This window comes from Alternaria rosae (assembly GCF_020736505.1).
Source record: "Alternaria rosae strain MPI-PUGE-AT-0040 chromosome Unknown BKA58scaffold_1, whole genome shotgun sequence".
Lineage (NCBI taxonomy): Eukaryota > Fungi > Ascomycota > Dothideomycetes > Pleosporales > Pleosporaceae > Alternaria > Alternaria rosae.
This window is the reverse complement of record NW_025763570.1, coordinates 3760301-3773616: the sequence shown is the minus strand read 5'-3', so window position 1 is coordinate 3773616 and position 13316 is coordinate 3760301. Positions and strand designations below refer to the sequence as shown.

The 13316-nt window shown below is 52.6% G+C and overlaps 8 protein-coding genes across 8 annotated transcripts; 5 read left to right on the top strand and 3 right to left on the bottom strand.

Moving 5' to 3' along the window:
* Positions 1 to 324: 324 nt before the first annotated feature.
* Positions 325 to 1435, top strand: BKA58DRAFT_304770 (uncharacterized protein; the record flags this gene model as incomplete). The annotated part of the gene is made up of 3 exons (XM_046167027.1): positions 325 to 479; positions 537 to 1160; positions 1213 to 1435. The coding sequence occupies 3 exons, from the start codon at positions 325 to 327 to the stop codon at positions 1433 to 1435; spliced, it is 1002 nt and encodes a 333-aa protein (XP_046031617.1).
* Positions 1421 to 3058, bottom strand: BKA58DRAFT_23983 (uncharacterized protein). The gene is made up of 4 exons (XM_046166649.1): positions 2780 to 3058; positions 2553 to 2711; positions 1935 to 2484; positions 1421 to 1846 (listed from the first exon to the last, which is right to left on the bottom strand). Exons 1-4 carry the CDS (start codon positions 2843 to 2845, stop codon positions 1677 to 1679), a joined length of 945 nt encoding a protein of 314 aa, XP_046031616.1. The 5' UTR covers positions 2846 to 3058; the 3' UTR covers positions 1421 to 1676.
* A 213-nt stretch (positions 3059 to 3271) lies between these two features.
* On the bottom strand, positions 3272 to 5390 carry BKA58DRAFT_407850 (Cullin repeat-like-containing domain protein; the record flags this gene model as incomplete). The annotated part of the gene is made up of 3 exons (XM_046172048.1): positions 3272 to 3623; positions 3672 to 4890; positions 4940 to 5390. The coding sequence occupies 3 exons, from the start codon at positions 5388 to 5390 to the stop codon at positions 3272 to 3274; spliced, it is 2022 nt and encodes a 673-aa protein (XP_046031615.1).
* Positions 5391 to 5850: 460 nt separating this feature from the next.
* On the top strand, positions 5851 to 6481 carry BKA58DRAFT_434489 (mitochondrial import receptor subunit tom-20; the record flags this gene model as incomplete). The annotated part of the gene is made up of 3 exons (XM_046173268.1): positions 5851 to 6169; positions 6223 to 6323; positions 6377 to 6481. 3 exons carry the CDS (start codon positions 5851 to 5853, stop codon positions 6479 to 6481), a joined length of 525 nt encoding a protein of 174 aa, XP_046031614.1.
* A 421-nt stretch (positions 6482 to 6902) lies between these two features.
* On the bottom strand, positions 6903 to 7869 carry BKA58DRAFT_464651 (ras family-domain-containing protein; the record flags this gene model as incomplete). The annotated part of the gene is made up of 5 exons (XM_046174926.1): positions 7710 to 7869; positions 7633 to 7658; positions 7485 to 7573; positions 7017 to 7419; positions 6903 to 6961 (listed from the first exon to the last, which is right to left on the bottom strand). The coding sequence occupies exons 1-5, from the start codon at positions 7748 to 7750 to the stop codon at positions 6903 to 6905; spliced, it is 618 nt and encodes a 205-aa protein (XP_046031613.1). The 5' UTR covers positions 7751 to 7869.
* Positions 7870 to 8005: 136 nt separating this feature from the next.
* Positions 8006 to 9496, top strand: BKA58DRAFT_416634 (ribosome biogenesis protein Nop53/GLTSCR2). The gene is made up of 3 exons (XM_046172602.1): positions 8006 to 8176; positions 8228 to 9163; positions 9215 to 9496. Exons 1-3 carry the CDS (start codon positions 8043 to 8045, stop codon positions 9426 to 9428), a joined length of 1284 nt encoding a protein of 427 aa, XP_046031612.1. The 5' UTR covers positions 8006 to 8042; the 3' UTR covers positions 9429 to 9496.
* Positions 9497 to 9680: 184 nt separating this feature from the next.
* On the top strand, positions 9681 to 10547 carry BKA58DRAFT_464649 (uncharacterized protein; the record flags this gene model as incomplete). The annotated part of the gene is made up of 3 exons (XM_046174925.1): positions 9681 to 9948; positions 9998 to 10263; positions 10332 to 10547. The coding sequence occupies exons 1-3, from the start codon at positions 9936 to 9938 to the stop codon at positions 10545 to 10547; spliced, it is 495 nt and encodes a 164-aa protein (XP_046031611.1). The 5' UTR covers positions 9681 to 9935.
* Positions 10548 to 11195: 648 nt separating this feature from the next.
* On the top strand, positions 11196 to 13037 carry BKA58DRAFT_396984 (major facilitator superfamily domain-containing protein; the record flags this gene model as incomplete). Its single annotated transcript, XM_046171396.1, has 3 exons — positions 11196 to 11556; positions 11662 to 11782; positions 11828 to 13037. The coding sequence occupies 3 exons, from the start codon at positions 11196 to 11198 to the stop codon at positions 13035 to 13037; spliced, it is 1692 nt and encodes a 563-aa protein (XP_046031610.1).
* Between the last annotated feature and the right edge of the window lie 279 nt (positions 13038 to 13316).

Below are 13316 nucleotides of genomic sequence, written 5' to 3'. Positions count from 1 at the left end.
AGCATGTCATGACATAGAATGCGATTGCGACTGCCGCCTTCTAAAGTAAGTCGCGAACGGGGACGAGAATGACGTGTGCGGGGAGTGGGGCTGTCACCTTGCAGATCACTCGGAATTAACGACGTGTCCGCGGGTATTTATCATCAACGGGCATGCCTCTCTTGAAATAGCTTGCTTAAACTGAGCCGACCATCAGCCCATCTTTCGTGACTCATGACGCTGGCTTCACACACTCTGCGCTCGACAAATCTACTCTCCAGATCGACAATACGCCTCCGTGCCATCAATTCGCACATTGCTCCAAGAGCATCCATCATCAGAAAGATGTCTTCCCTGCCAAAGACTATGAAAGCTGTGTACATCGAGAAGACCGGTGGAACAGAAGTTCTGCAGTACAAGACTGATGTGCCGGTCCCGGAGCCGAAGGAAGGCGAGGTGCTCGTCAAGAACGAGTTCATCGGCATCAACTACATCGACACGTAAGTACCCTTGTTCGTCTTTTCAGAGCCCAGGATATCATGCTAAACTGTCGCCAGCTACTTCCGTTCGGGTGTATACAAGCCACCGCAGTTCCCGTATGTTCTCGGTCGGGAAGGCGCTGGAACCGTTGCTTCCGTCGGGCCTAATGCACCTTCTGACCTCAAACCCGGTGCGCGAGTAGCATACATGGGCCAATCGGCGTACGCAGAGTATACCGCTGCACCAGCGAACTACACAATTCCACTCCCTGATTCCATCTCCACCAAGACAGCCGCTGCTTCGCTTCTCCAGGCACTAACCGCCGTAACCTTGATCCGTGATGCTTACGAGGTCAAGGAAGGCGACTGGATTCTCGTAACCGCTGCAGCTGGTGGTGTGGGATTATGGCTGTGCCAGTTGCTGAGGGCGGTCGGTGCAAGGGTCATTGCTACAGCAAGTACAGAAGAGAAGAGGAACCTGGCCAAGCAGAATGGCGCAGAGGTCCTACTAGAGTATCACGAGGACAACCGAGATGTTTTCGTCAAGAAAGTGCTAGAGACAACTGGGGGTGAGGGTGTTCACGCTGTTTTCGACTCCGTCGGCAAGTCTACCTTTGATAGCTCATTGTCTGTCGTGAGGAGGAAGGGTACAATGTGTTCGTTTGGCAACGCATCGGGACCAGTCGAGGGTTTCGCTCTTGCGTAAGTTTGTCCCGTATTGGTCATGTGCGGACATAGCTAACAAAGCTTCTAGTCGTTTGTCGGCAAAGAACGTCAAGCTCGTCCGCCCTACGCTCTTCAACTACATCGCCACTCGCGAAGAACTGCAGACGGCGGCAAAAGAGCTGTGGAACTTCATCGAGAAGGATGGACTGAATGTCAAGATTCACGATGTATACCCATTGAGCGAGATTGTGCGTGCAACAGAGGACATCGAGAGTAGGAAGACAACTGGAAAACTGGTGTTGACACCGTAATTGAGGGGCTCGTGAGAAAGCATCACGAACTGACTGTATGAAGGGCGTGGGAGAATGTTCTCAGCTCAGCACTTCCAGAATTCGAACGCCCTATCCGATATCAAATACAAGGATTGAATGCATTTTTCCCTCGAACGCAGTTCACGCCATCGCTATGCACCGTATTCCGTCCGACGCCAAATTCCATGTAATGCATACCGCAGAGTGCCACCAAAGTCCTCGGTAAAGATGAAAAGAACCCTCAACCCATGTTCCCGACCATCTCCTTAAGCTCTACGCGCTGTGAATGAGCCATCCCAGAGTCCCTACTCATGAGTACGTGAGAGATTTCTTTGGCGTGGCAGGTGCATTGCGCGCAACCGTTGGAACAATCCACATCAACTAGCGTATGTAGCTTACATGAAGTCACCGCTGAAACCAAGAGAGTCAGCTGGCTCCGCTAGTAGATCTTTAGTATGCTGATGGGGATGTTGGGGAGTTGCAGGGTAGGACAACTTACGGTCATGAACGGCGTAGCTGTCGTGGTGGACTTCCTGAGCATCTTCCTGGTAGTCAAGCGATTCCTGGGCGTCGACGAAAGATTCCTCGCCGTCGCCGTCGGCATCCTCCTTTTTGACGATATCCTTGGGCTTGGGCTTGGGGATGACCTTGATCTTGCTCTTGCCGACCTTTGCGCGCTTGGGCTTGGTATCTAGGAGATCATCGTCCTCGTCTTTGCCCTCGTCGTCTGGTTCATGCTTCATCTCGGCTTCCTCATCGGTTGCGGCAACCTTCTTTTTCGGCAAGGCACGCTTGCGCTTACTAACCGGAGTAGTCTGAACGTCGTCCTGGTCGTCGCTGGAGGAAGTGGTGACCTTGCGAGGCTTCTTGACGGGGGACTTCGGAGTAGCCTTGGCCTTCGCGCGTGTGTTCTTGACAGACGAGCGAGGAGTGCCCGCATTGGGAACGGTGTCGTTGTCCTCGAATACCTTCTTCATGCGGGAGTAGCGCTTGGATGCAGCTCCAGAAGTAGTATTGGCCTTAGCTGCGATATCGCTCCAGTTCGGGGGCTATGAGACTATCTGTTAGTGGCCGCTAAAATCTCGAACTATGGAGCTGGACGTGAGGTGGTGCTTACCTGAGTTCGCTTGTGGTGCTTCACACAAAGCCAAAGGAACTGATATGCTGTACCTCCGGGGACTTCGTTCCTATCCATGGACTGCTTGAGACGCGACCATCGCTTTGTCACTGCGCCTTTGTTGAGCTCGAGCGCTGCGGAGACGGCATCCCAATCGATCTATAGTGGGTTAGTATGCGCAACTTTGTATGAAGATGCGAATCGAAGACGGAGACGACGAGACTTACGACAGGACTGCCATCGTTGGTTAGGACCAAGTATAAATAATTGATGTTCTCTGCTTCCGAAGGCATCTTGGAAGTAGTTGTCGAACAGGTTCTTGATGTGGGTAAACTATTGGCAGGTTTTGTGCAAGTTGGAGCGTCGTTGTCGTAATGTCAAGTCAAATTGTTGGATGTAGGAGTGAGAGACGCAACCGACGATTGTAGTCAGCTATAGACCCTCATTCCCTTGGTGAAGGCGAGATCTCACAAGGCAACGACAACAAGCAACACGCTAACACACTTAACGCTGTTTTTAAGCCAACGTAGAGATATTAGTAGTGAGGAGAAGTCTGAGAGAGTCTTAGTAAGAATGGTAGGCGGCTATGGATGAGGTAGTAGCGGCGGGGGTTGACAAAGGAAGGCCCACGCTGCTGCGACGATGGAGGCTAGACGCCGACAGCATATTGAGAAAGTTTGCGAGGCGTAGCACTTCATTGTCGAATGCACTCCCAACGCTTATGAAACCCCCAACCCTACTGGTTGTTCTTCTTCGCCGTCCTGCTCACTAATTCCATTCCCGACCAACTCGGTGAAATCCAATCCAACCTCCCTTAGCATCTCTGCGTGTTCATGTGCCAATCTCAAGCACTCGTTCCACACATTGCCACCTTCATCCACGCTACTTAGCTGCCTTTTTAATAATATGTTGAACTGGTCAATGTGCTCTTTCGACCACTTGACGCACGCGGACATGAGCTGTTGTGGGAAGCACTTCTGATACATGTCGACGGTGTTCTTGATGATGGTGAAATAGATGTAGGAGATCTGGAAGATGTAGTCTGGGAGATTGCCTTCGAATATGCATTGCCTGGAAGAGTTAGTGAGTGATGTGGACTTTGATGGAATGAAGACATACCGCGTGCGAGTCCTGATCAGGTTACCGCGTGCTTCTAGATAAGCTTCTCGTGCGCGGTCTTCGAAGCCTAGTTGAACTACCCAGCTGACGTGTTGTCTGACAGAGGTGAACCAGTTGTTGTGCTCTACCATGTGCTTGACCAGAACATTCGCAAGCTTCGCAGCGCGCTCGTTGACCTTGTAGGTGACGATTGTCTTGGCCATCTCATTGCTTCTAATGTTCTTTGCAAGTGCCTTGAGTCGGTCCACTTTCAGGACTGCTTCCTGGAAATGTTGAAGCGCGATCTCGATGTCCAGATCGTCTAGTTGACTTTCTACCCACCGGATATTGCGCTGTTGTCCGTCAATGTCAACAAAAGTACTGACTTGTTCGTTGTTGATGCCGTCTGAGAGATTGTCCAACAACTCTGTCCTGTTCATGAAAGCAGGGTCGCGCGAAAGAAGGTGGCTGTAGGAGTCTTGCGTTCGGTCTTTCTCCTGCACATCCGCTTCTTGGCTCTTGCGCAGGTCATCCTTGGTCTTGCGGAAGGTAGCAACGAAAGCAGACTTATCACCACTGTCTTCCTTCTTGGTGTCATACGTGAAAGATTCAGAGCCAGCGCGTATGATGATGCGCTCTTCTGGAGTCCTAATCACTTGGGTATCTTGTAGAGGAAAGCATCGCTGGGCCGTAAACTCCATATTCGCTCTGTTGCCATCACGCTGTCCAGGAACATCGTTGCGTGCCTTTTTTTCGGATGCGATAAGGAGATGGTCATTCAGTAGCAGTAGTCTCACTCTTCGTCTTGCCTTGAGGGTTGCAGAATCCAGCTCGAACCATCTGGTTGACTTCCATACAATATATCGTCCGGGTATAGGTGGTAGATACTTCTGCGAACCCTCAACGTCCCTGTACAGCTGCTGTAGCTGGCCTGCGCGCAATTGATTGAGATCTCCGATCGAACTTCGGTTAGCTCTTCGCGAGCTCGCGGTGTCATTGGCCGCACCCGTAGCTGATGCTGTTTGCTCCAAGGTGGTTGTCAGGTCAGACATCAACTGGCGAAGCGTACGCATCTCGCCCTTGAGCTTCTCTGCTTCTTTACTAATCTTGATAAATTGTGTGCGGTTTTGGTATACGTTGTGCTGGAGGTCGAGGGATGTACGATGCTTTGTCTTGCGCAGCTCGTCCTGGTAGCGGCTGATGTCTGCTTCGGAGGCGTCTGCGAGGATGGTTGATACATCTGTGCGAGTCAGCATGCAACCGATTAAATCACCATATGTTGGCCTTACATCGCTCTACTTCCAGGTTGGGGTCCCGCAATGCGCGCGGGTCGACTTGCAGGACCCGCCCATTGGAGCTTCCAGGCGGCCGTCCCTCTCTCGTCTGACTCTTTTCTCTGTACTGAACAGGCATTTGTGGCATCTGCGGCATAGGCTCTCCATTTCCGAAGTCGCTAGGGAGCGTCGTGATCTTCTGGGAGTACCTCCTCTTGACGAGATCCGCCGTCTTATCCGGCCGCTGCGGTCTTGTCTGTGATGGAGGGCCATCCTGTCTGGTTCTCGATCGGCTGGATTCGTTCGAAGGGCGCCCGGAGCCTGGGAGTGAAGCAGCAGCAGCGACGCCTGCGGGCATAGGCGCACTAATCTGTCGCGGCGCGCTGATGGTGGGCGGCGGTGCGTTCTTCTTGCTCTTGTCCCCCCGCTTCTTGCGGAGAGAGATGCCCTTTTGCTTTTCCGACATCCTGCCTGCAAGATCCACCGATTATCGTGGTGTAGGAGCGGAGCACTTTATACAAGGATGAAACTGGACAGGTGCCCTGCAGTCTACATTAGCATGAGAGCGAAAGCTAGCCAAACCCCAGCGCAACGTAGGCTTCTAGGTTATTTACTGCTAACAGGTGTCCAATTCCTGCGTTGAATGGGGCGGGAGTGGAGTTGTGGTCAGTGGTAGCGAAGGCAGCTGAGCCATGAGTCCGCGTCCGTTGATGTTGACAGGTACTCAGAGAGCCCCGTCATGCGTGGAGCCGCGGTCTCGAGTGTGAGCTCGGGCCCACTTTGGTGAATCGTGCCTTCCCTGAACTCTGAGAAAAAGTTAAACACCACACCACATCACCGCCATCACCTGCCGCCAATTCCAAGGGCTCTAACTGCTCCTTCCTCGCCTGATTGCGCTTTTCACTCCCACGAATCGCACCACCATCATGTCCAACTCGTCGTTAAAACCATCGACCATTGCGGCCATTAGCGCCGGCACCATCGTCACAGGCCTTCTCGCATACGCCGCCTACTTCGACTACAAGCGACGAAATGACCCCGGCTTCCGCAAGCAGCTGAAGAAGGAGTCGAAGCGAACAGAGCGGGCGGCCAAGGAGGAGGCCGAGGCACAGGGCGCCGAGCAGAAGAAGGCGATCCGAGAGGCGGTAGAGCGGGCAAACGAGGAGGGCTTCCCCAAGGACCCCGAGGAGGTGGAGGCATACTTTATGCAGGAGGTTGCGCAGGGAGAAGGAATGGTGCAGAAGGGTATGGCTCCAGTTTGAACCTTTTGGTGGGACGTGGTGCTAATTGTTTGCCAGGTGCGGATAACGTCGAGGCGGCGCTATGCTTCTACCGCGCATTGAAGGTCTACCCTAACCCGCGGGAATTGATCAACATCTACGACAAGACCGTTCCCAAGGTGCGTTGTTGCTCTTCGCTATGAATTGGTCATGGCCCGCTAACACCCGACAGCCCGTCCTCGACATCCTCGCCGAGATGATCGCAGTTGACACGTCAATCCCCGTCGGCGGCAGCAAGACGCCGTCTGAGGCCGGTTCGGCAGGCGACCTCGAGTAAACACTTCGACGATAGTACTTCGATAAATTCAGCAAGCATTCTTGGACCCCGCTCCATCTGATGACGGCCCCTGTAATATTCTTGTATATGGATCAGCATCGGCGCAGTCGGTCAATTCTACGGCCGGCGTTCTGGTTGAGCATGATTCATCTGGCTGGGGCGGCGTTGGGATAGATGCGGGCTTCCAATGCATACAATCCAAACAGCACTCGGCATCTCTCCATTGACGTCATGCAGTGGTACGCATGGGTACGCACTGGTATACTACAGATTACGTTTCCGACGTTAAGATGCATGCGGCCCATGCCCGAACGCCTTGCTGACAATGACTTTCTCAGACTTGCAAAACATCATCCCAAATAATTACAGTACGCCCTCAAGCGAATGAACCGAAGTTGATTGCCAAACGGCTTTGTCTTGTTTAACATGAGCACGAGTTTTCTTGCGGTGGCTGGCTGGGGTTGATGTTCACGTCGATCACTGGATCTTAGATTAGTGTGGCGTTCACCGCAACAATGTGTACAACGAGACGTACTCTGACTCTGCCCTTGTTGGCCTTCGCCCTCCATGCCCGGTAACGCCTGCGCAATTCTCTTGAACAGTGCCTTTACGTTGTGTCCGACCTTCGCGCTCGTCTCGATAAACATCAAGTTGTTCTTCTTGGCTTCCTCTTCACCCTGGGCCGTTGTAACCTCGCGCTTGTCGTTCAAGTCGGTCTTGTTGCCCACGAGCACAATAATGACATCGTTGCCGCGCTCGCCTCTGACATCGTCTACCCATTTTCTTGTGTTTTCAAACGTCTTCTTGTTTGTGATGTCGTATACAACCACGGCTACGCTAGAATCGCGAATGTACGAGGGAATCAGGGAGCGAAATCGTTCCTGGCCGGCGGTATCCCAGAGCTGCAGGCGGACGGTCCGATCTTCGAGGTACATGGTCTGCGGACGAAGGTTAGATGTTGAACTGGACTGCCCTATCTATGGCGGCTTTGCGGTGAGCATACCTTGCTTAGAAAGTCGATGCCGATCGTGGCTTGGTAGGTGTTGTCGAACGAGTCGTACATGAAGCGGGTAATTAGAGACGTCTTGCCCACTGCGAACGTAGATTAGCACGCATGTCGCAAACTGCTATATCTGCGATAGTATGCATACCACTTTGTTCGCCCAGGAATACGAGCCTACAGCCGGTTAGTATACGAAGTTGGTCTCCGCCGCGGAGGACAGCTCACTTGAACTTCTTGAGCGGGTTTGAGTAGCCCGACTGCGCCATTGTGACTGAAGGATGGAGATTTTGAGAAAATCAGAAGTCTCGAAATGTGTTATCGCAGAGGATCAGAAGCAATATTCCGGCCGTGTGTCTTGGTGGGGTGTCGTGTTTGAATAGGAGTGTCGGTCGAATCTGGAGGCCTGGCACCCTGGCGGCCAACACCGACTACCGAGCGCAGCAGGGGTCCGGGTGGATCCAGCCCGTGCGCCGCTTTGCTGGTCGGAATTTTGGGTCGAACTTTTTGCGACAACCAGCAACCCCACAACTACTTCAAGCACGGCAACCATAAGACACCATGGCGGACACCGAAGCAGCGCCAGCGCAATACAAGCAGTCCAGCCGCAAAGGCAAGAAGGCTTGGCGCAAAAACGTCGATGTCACAGAGATTCAATCAGGCCTGGAGGATGTGCGCGGTCAGATCATTCAAGGGCAGGTTCCAATTGCGACACACAGTCGATGCATATACTGACGCCTCTACAGTGGTGTCATCTCTGAAAAGACCGCAGACGAGCTTTTCGCCGTCGATGTCCTTGGATCTGCAGAGATCCAAAAAGAGGTCGCCAAACGACACAAGCCTCTCAAGGTCGACGAGATCCTCGCTAAGCGCTCTGCCGTTCCCGCCGTGTCCACCCGGAAGCGACTCTCGGAAATCACCGACGATGGCAAGAGGAAGAAGGCAAAGGTATCAGGCAAAGAGTACGACAGGTTGAGGGCGATTGCATACGGAGGCGAGCAGACCAAGAAGGACGTCGTACAGACTGGCGATGCCGCCTATGACCCATGGGCCGTTCAAGAGGTCAAAGAGGACCCTCGTTTCTCATACCTAGAAAAGAAGAAGCCCAAGGTCGAGCCGAAAACCCTCAAGCACGCACCTATCTCGCAGGCAAAGACCGGCAAGGCCATCCCCTCGGTCCGCAAACCTACCGGTGGAAAGTCGTACAACCCCCTGCTGGAAGACTGGCAAAATGAGCTCATGCGCGAATCCGACAAGATTGTCGAAGTTGAGAAGAAGCGCCTACAAGAGGCCCGCGAAGAAGCCGAGCGTATGGAGAGAGCGGCCGCTGAGACGGAATCCGACTCTGGCGAGGAGAGCGTGTGGGAGAGCGAGTGGGAAGGCTTCAGTGACAACGAAGATAAGCAAGCCAAGAAGAAGAGGCCAGAGAGGAAGTCACTGTCACAACGGAACAAGATCAAGAGGAGAAAGGAGGCGCAAAGAAAGGCGGTCCACGAAGCAAAGATGAAGGCCAAGGAGCAACAGGTCCAAGAGATCAAGAGATTAGCAAAGAGCGTAGAGGAGAAGGAGAAGGCGAGAGCTGCTGTGCAACAAGCTCTTGAACAGAGGAATGCAGAGTTAGCGGACGAGGAGGACGATGGCGAAGAATTGGAGCTGAGGAAGAAGCAATTCGGCAAGGCACCGTAAGTACCTATCCACATTTCACAAATTGATCATCTACTAACAAATCACAGTCTACCTGAGGCCCCGCTCGAAGTCGTCCTGCCAGACGAGCTCCGCGACTCTCTCCGTCTTCTCAAGCCCGAGGGCAATCTGCTCAAGGATCGCTTCAGGACCTTTATGCTTCAAGGCAAGGTGGAAGCAAGAAGACAGATTCCGTACGCCAAGCAGAAGAAATACCACTTGTCGGAGAAGTGGAGCTACAAGGACTGGCAATTGCCCAAATAGACAGACATGGACCAATGGGCCAGTACCGACATCCGTGTCGATCGACGAATGCACTTTTTTCGCGACCACTTTAACCTTTTTGTCTCGCATATAGTTTTTTGGTGACTTTCTTTCTTACCCGCAACGATTGTTGGTTGGGTAACGCTTGTCTGATCCTGACCTTTCCGACTTTCACCATTTGCAACAAAAGGTCAGAGCGCGCCTTCCCGTCCTAGCCTCAATATTACAGTGGGCCATCAAAAGAGCGCATCTATGACTCTGTCTAAAGCACTCTTCCAGCAAAGGTGTAGAAATTGCGTCACCTGCAGGCGTGTTTGTATGGTGTTTGCTACCTTGACATTATCTGCACGTTTCCTGATAGGTTACGGACACAGGCATTGTCTCAAATCTTCTCATCCTCACTGGACATATAAATACGTCCATCCATCACCCGCCTAAGCTTCGCCACACCACCATCTTTGCTTGCTCGAATAGGCGAGACAAGAGGTCCAGTTGCAGAACGATACCATGGCTGCCCTAGGTGAGATGGTGCTGTTTCCCGATCTTGTCATTTTACTGACTCTCCGTAGGCCCTTTCCGATGCTCGAAGTGCAATGAAGTCGAAGATCCCATCAGCCCTCTCAAGTGCTGCGGCAGCTGCAAAAAGCTCCGTTACTGTTCTCGAGCCTGTCAGAAAGCGCACTGGAAAGGCATGCACAAGGAGGGGTGCAACAAACCCCGTCATCATATGGACGAGAACTGGCCTGAACAACAAATGCCCGCGCGCATCTACCCGCGCGCATCTACCCGCACAACACTCACCTCAGCTGCGTACCCGGAGGACTTCACGAATCTGGTAGCGATAGGCTCAATAAATATGCGGCAGTAAGGGGTTATGGGCAGAAAGCTACGTGACTCGACGAGCTCCTCCTGAACAAAGACGAGCCAACAACCTACAAGCCTCTGATTGAGAGCTTCCGTGCTTGGTATGAAGTAAAGCGCGGTGCCCTCGGTGCGATGGTAGACCCGCGCGACTCTTACAGGAACGGCAGTGTCAAGTACAATACAGGTTACCTCTTCCAAGGACTCCTGGAGCATATCGCTAACGCCGAGAAGATCGCAGGGACTCTACCTTCATGATGGAGCGCAGAGAAACGGGAGGCGTGTATCAAAGTCGCCAAAGAGATGTATCACTGGGATGACCTTCCTGGAGCGGGCGTCCCCTTGGAGGTCAATGGACTGTACCGTTACGGGGGTCCGCCATTGAGACAACCACTGCGTACGTTGGGGATGAAGATCGAAGGGATCGGTATGGAGGAGGCGCTTTTGCGGGGATACTACAATGTAAAAGAATTGTCGGACGGACGCTTCCTTCTGCATAACGAGGCCGACCCTAGCAGCTTCGATTGAGTGGTTCTGCAAACAGTATGCCCATACTTCAAGATCGCTTCTAGGGGATTGGTAATACGCAATGCGTTCTTAGTACGCCTTCAGATGGATGTAGCTAGAGTAGAGTTGAAAAGCCGTCTTCAAAGTGTCGGGGGCAATATGCCAAAGTGATCAAGTGAAGTGCAGAAGGACATGACAGTTAAGCGGTACCGGTATCCTGGATTGTGGGGTAGGCAGCGCACGGGCTTCTACGCGTCATCTCACGAGGGAGACAGCTTTGACAATTCGATCTACGCGACTCGTCAGCCATGACGAGCTCGTACCTTGATTACCTACTCCTATTCTCGATGTAATCTTCTAGTCCCCAATGCGGCTCATTCCTGACAATTAAACCTAAGCATGCCATCCTCCTCCCGCCGCACACAGCACGAACCAGCATCCAACGGCACGGACGAAAGCTCTCCCAAGTTCACGCCCTCTCCTCGCTCCTCACGTTCCTCCGATGGCCTCTCCATGATACACGAGCCAAATTCTTTCGAACTACGAACGATTACTCCACGAGATGAACCCGTATCTAAAGAGGAGCTGGGAGAGGAAGACGAGGGCTTCCTTCCTAGTATGAGGCGCGCTTCGTTGGACTCCGTGCAGAGCTACGAACTGTATACCCCAGACGAGGATCGCACAGTGCTCAAGAAGCTTGACCGTCGGCTAGTCGCGTTCATGGCCTTGTTGTACATGTTGAGCTTCTTGGATCGGTCGAGTGAGTACTTTCTACACCTGAGATACTCGTGAGGGAGACATGTACGTCAGATGTGCGCAAAGCAGGTCTGGTAGGCTCCGCGACACTTACTGATGGATTTGGTAGACATTGGCAATGCGCGTATTGCCGGTCTGGCAGACGACCTGAAGCTCAGCTCCACCCAGTATGAGTGGTTACTGTGGGCGTTCTACATTACATACATTCTTTTCGAATGGATGACACTACTGTAGGTGGTCGCCAGTTACAAAAGCTGCACCGCTAATTCTGATAGCTATCGTATCGTGCCGCCGCATATCTACATATCTCTATGCATCCTTTCTTGGGGCATAGTTGCGTCACTCCAGGCAGTAGCGACATCCTTCGGGTTCCTCCTTGTGCTGCGAGCCCTTCTTGGCATCAGCGAAGCGGCATTCGGACCCGGCGTACCCTTCTACTTATCCTTCTTCTTTCGCCGCTCCGAGCTTGCCTTTCGAACTGGACTCTTCATCAGCGCCAGTCCTCTTTCAGCATCGTTTGCCGGTGCGCTGGCCTACGTCATCACCAAAGTCGGTGAACATGGCCCGCTTAGTCCTTGGAGACTACTCTTCCTGCTCGAAGGGTTTCCCTCCGTGTTGATTGCCGTCTGGGCATGGGATTTTGTACCAGATGGACCAGGACTGGCGAAGTGGCTAAGCCCCCGACAGCGCGAGGTTGCAGTAATGAGGCTGAGGTCAGAAAAGGAGAGCGAAGATGAAGACCCAGAAGAGAAGTACCAGGGTGGACGAAGAAGAGGACGTGTGGATTTCCACGAAGTACTACAGACCCTAAAGGATCCGAAGTCTTACCTGACAGCGCTCATGTTCTTTTCTTGTAATGTTGCCTTCAGTTCCATGCCCGTGTTCCTACCGACCGTGATCCGAGATATGGGCTGGGAGTCCATCACGGCCCAAGGACTTTCAGCTCCACCATACCTCTTCGCTTTCGTTGTCGTCCTCACGACTGCATATTACTCGGATCGATTACAATCACGCTCGACGTTCATCATGCTCCACTCTGTCCTGGCAACGATCGGTTACGGTACTATTGCTATCTCCGGATACCTACAGTCTGACAACACCATCATCCGCTACATCGCGCTCTACCCTGCTGCCGCAGGCTTCTTCAGTGCTATCACAATTATCATCACGTGGACACTCAACAACCAAGAAAGCGACAGTAAGAAGGGAACTGGCATGGCTCTCCTGAACATCATTGGTCAGATGGGCCCGCTGGTTGGCACGAGCATCTTTCCAGACGACGACGGGCCTTATTACGTCAAAGGCATGAGTGTATGTGCTGGATTCATGCTTCTCGTCGGCATTCTCGCGGCAATATTGAGGTGGGTATTGATAAGAGAGAATCGCAAGCTGAATAGTGGTCGCACTGCAGAGTATGCCGGTATACCGTTGGATGAGGGTGGGAGTATGAGAAAAGAGAGGAAGAAGTTTACATTCATGCTCTAAACCGCAGTTGAGAAAACACCAGAAGTTCGGTACTTTACGTGTTGCATACTATTGCTTTGCATATCCCTAGTCTGCTTATACACCCTTGATCAGGGGAATCGCCCCGCCCCAAGCCAATCTTATACCGTTCGAGGTCTCCTATCTGTACTATGCCCTCCTTTATTCGTCGAAGGCTGACCATTTACGGACCACTTCAAAGTCGAGTTCGATATCGTTGGCCTCATAGCACCGTTTTGCGGCAGCAGTCGCTCTTGCACATATGTCGGTAATCCGGCTTCA

What these genes read in the sequence shown, in the direction of transcription:
- BKA58DRAFT_23983 (XM_046166649.1), bottom strand. Translation starts at nt 2,845, where the DNA reads ATGCCTTCGGAAGCAGAGAACATCAATTATTTATACTTGGTCCTAACC. An exon ending in AGCACCACAAGCGAACTCAG is followed by an intron (nt 2,485 to 2,552) that starts GTAAGCACCACC and finishes ATAGTCTCATAG; the next exon opens with CCCCCGAACTGGAGCGATAT. An exon ending in CAGCTACGCCGTTCATGACC is followed by an intron (nt 1,847 to 1,934) that starts GTAAGTTGTCCT and finishes TCTTGGTTTCAG; the next exon opens with CGGTGACTTCATGTAAGCTA.
- BKA58DRAFT_416634 (XM_046172602.1), top strand. Translation starts at nt 8,043, where the DNA reads ATGGCGGACACCGAAGCAGCGCCAGCGCAATACAAGCAGTCCAGCCGC. An exon ending in CGCGGTCAGATCATTCAAGG is followed by an intron (nt 8,177 to 8,227) that starts GCAGGTTCCAAT and finishes ACGCCTCTACAG; the next exon opens with TGGTGTCATCTCTGAAAAGA. An exon ending in AAGCAATTCGGCAAGGCACC is followed by an intron (nt 9,164 to 9,214) that starts GTAAGTACCTAT and finishes AACAAATCACAG; the next exon opens with TCTACCTGAGGCCCCGCTCG.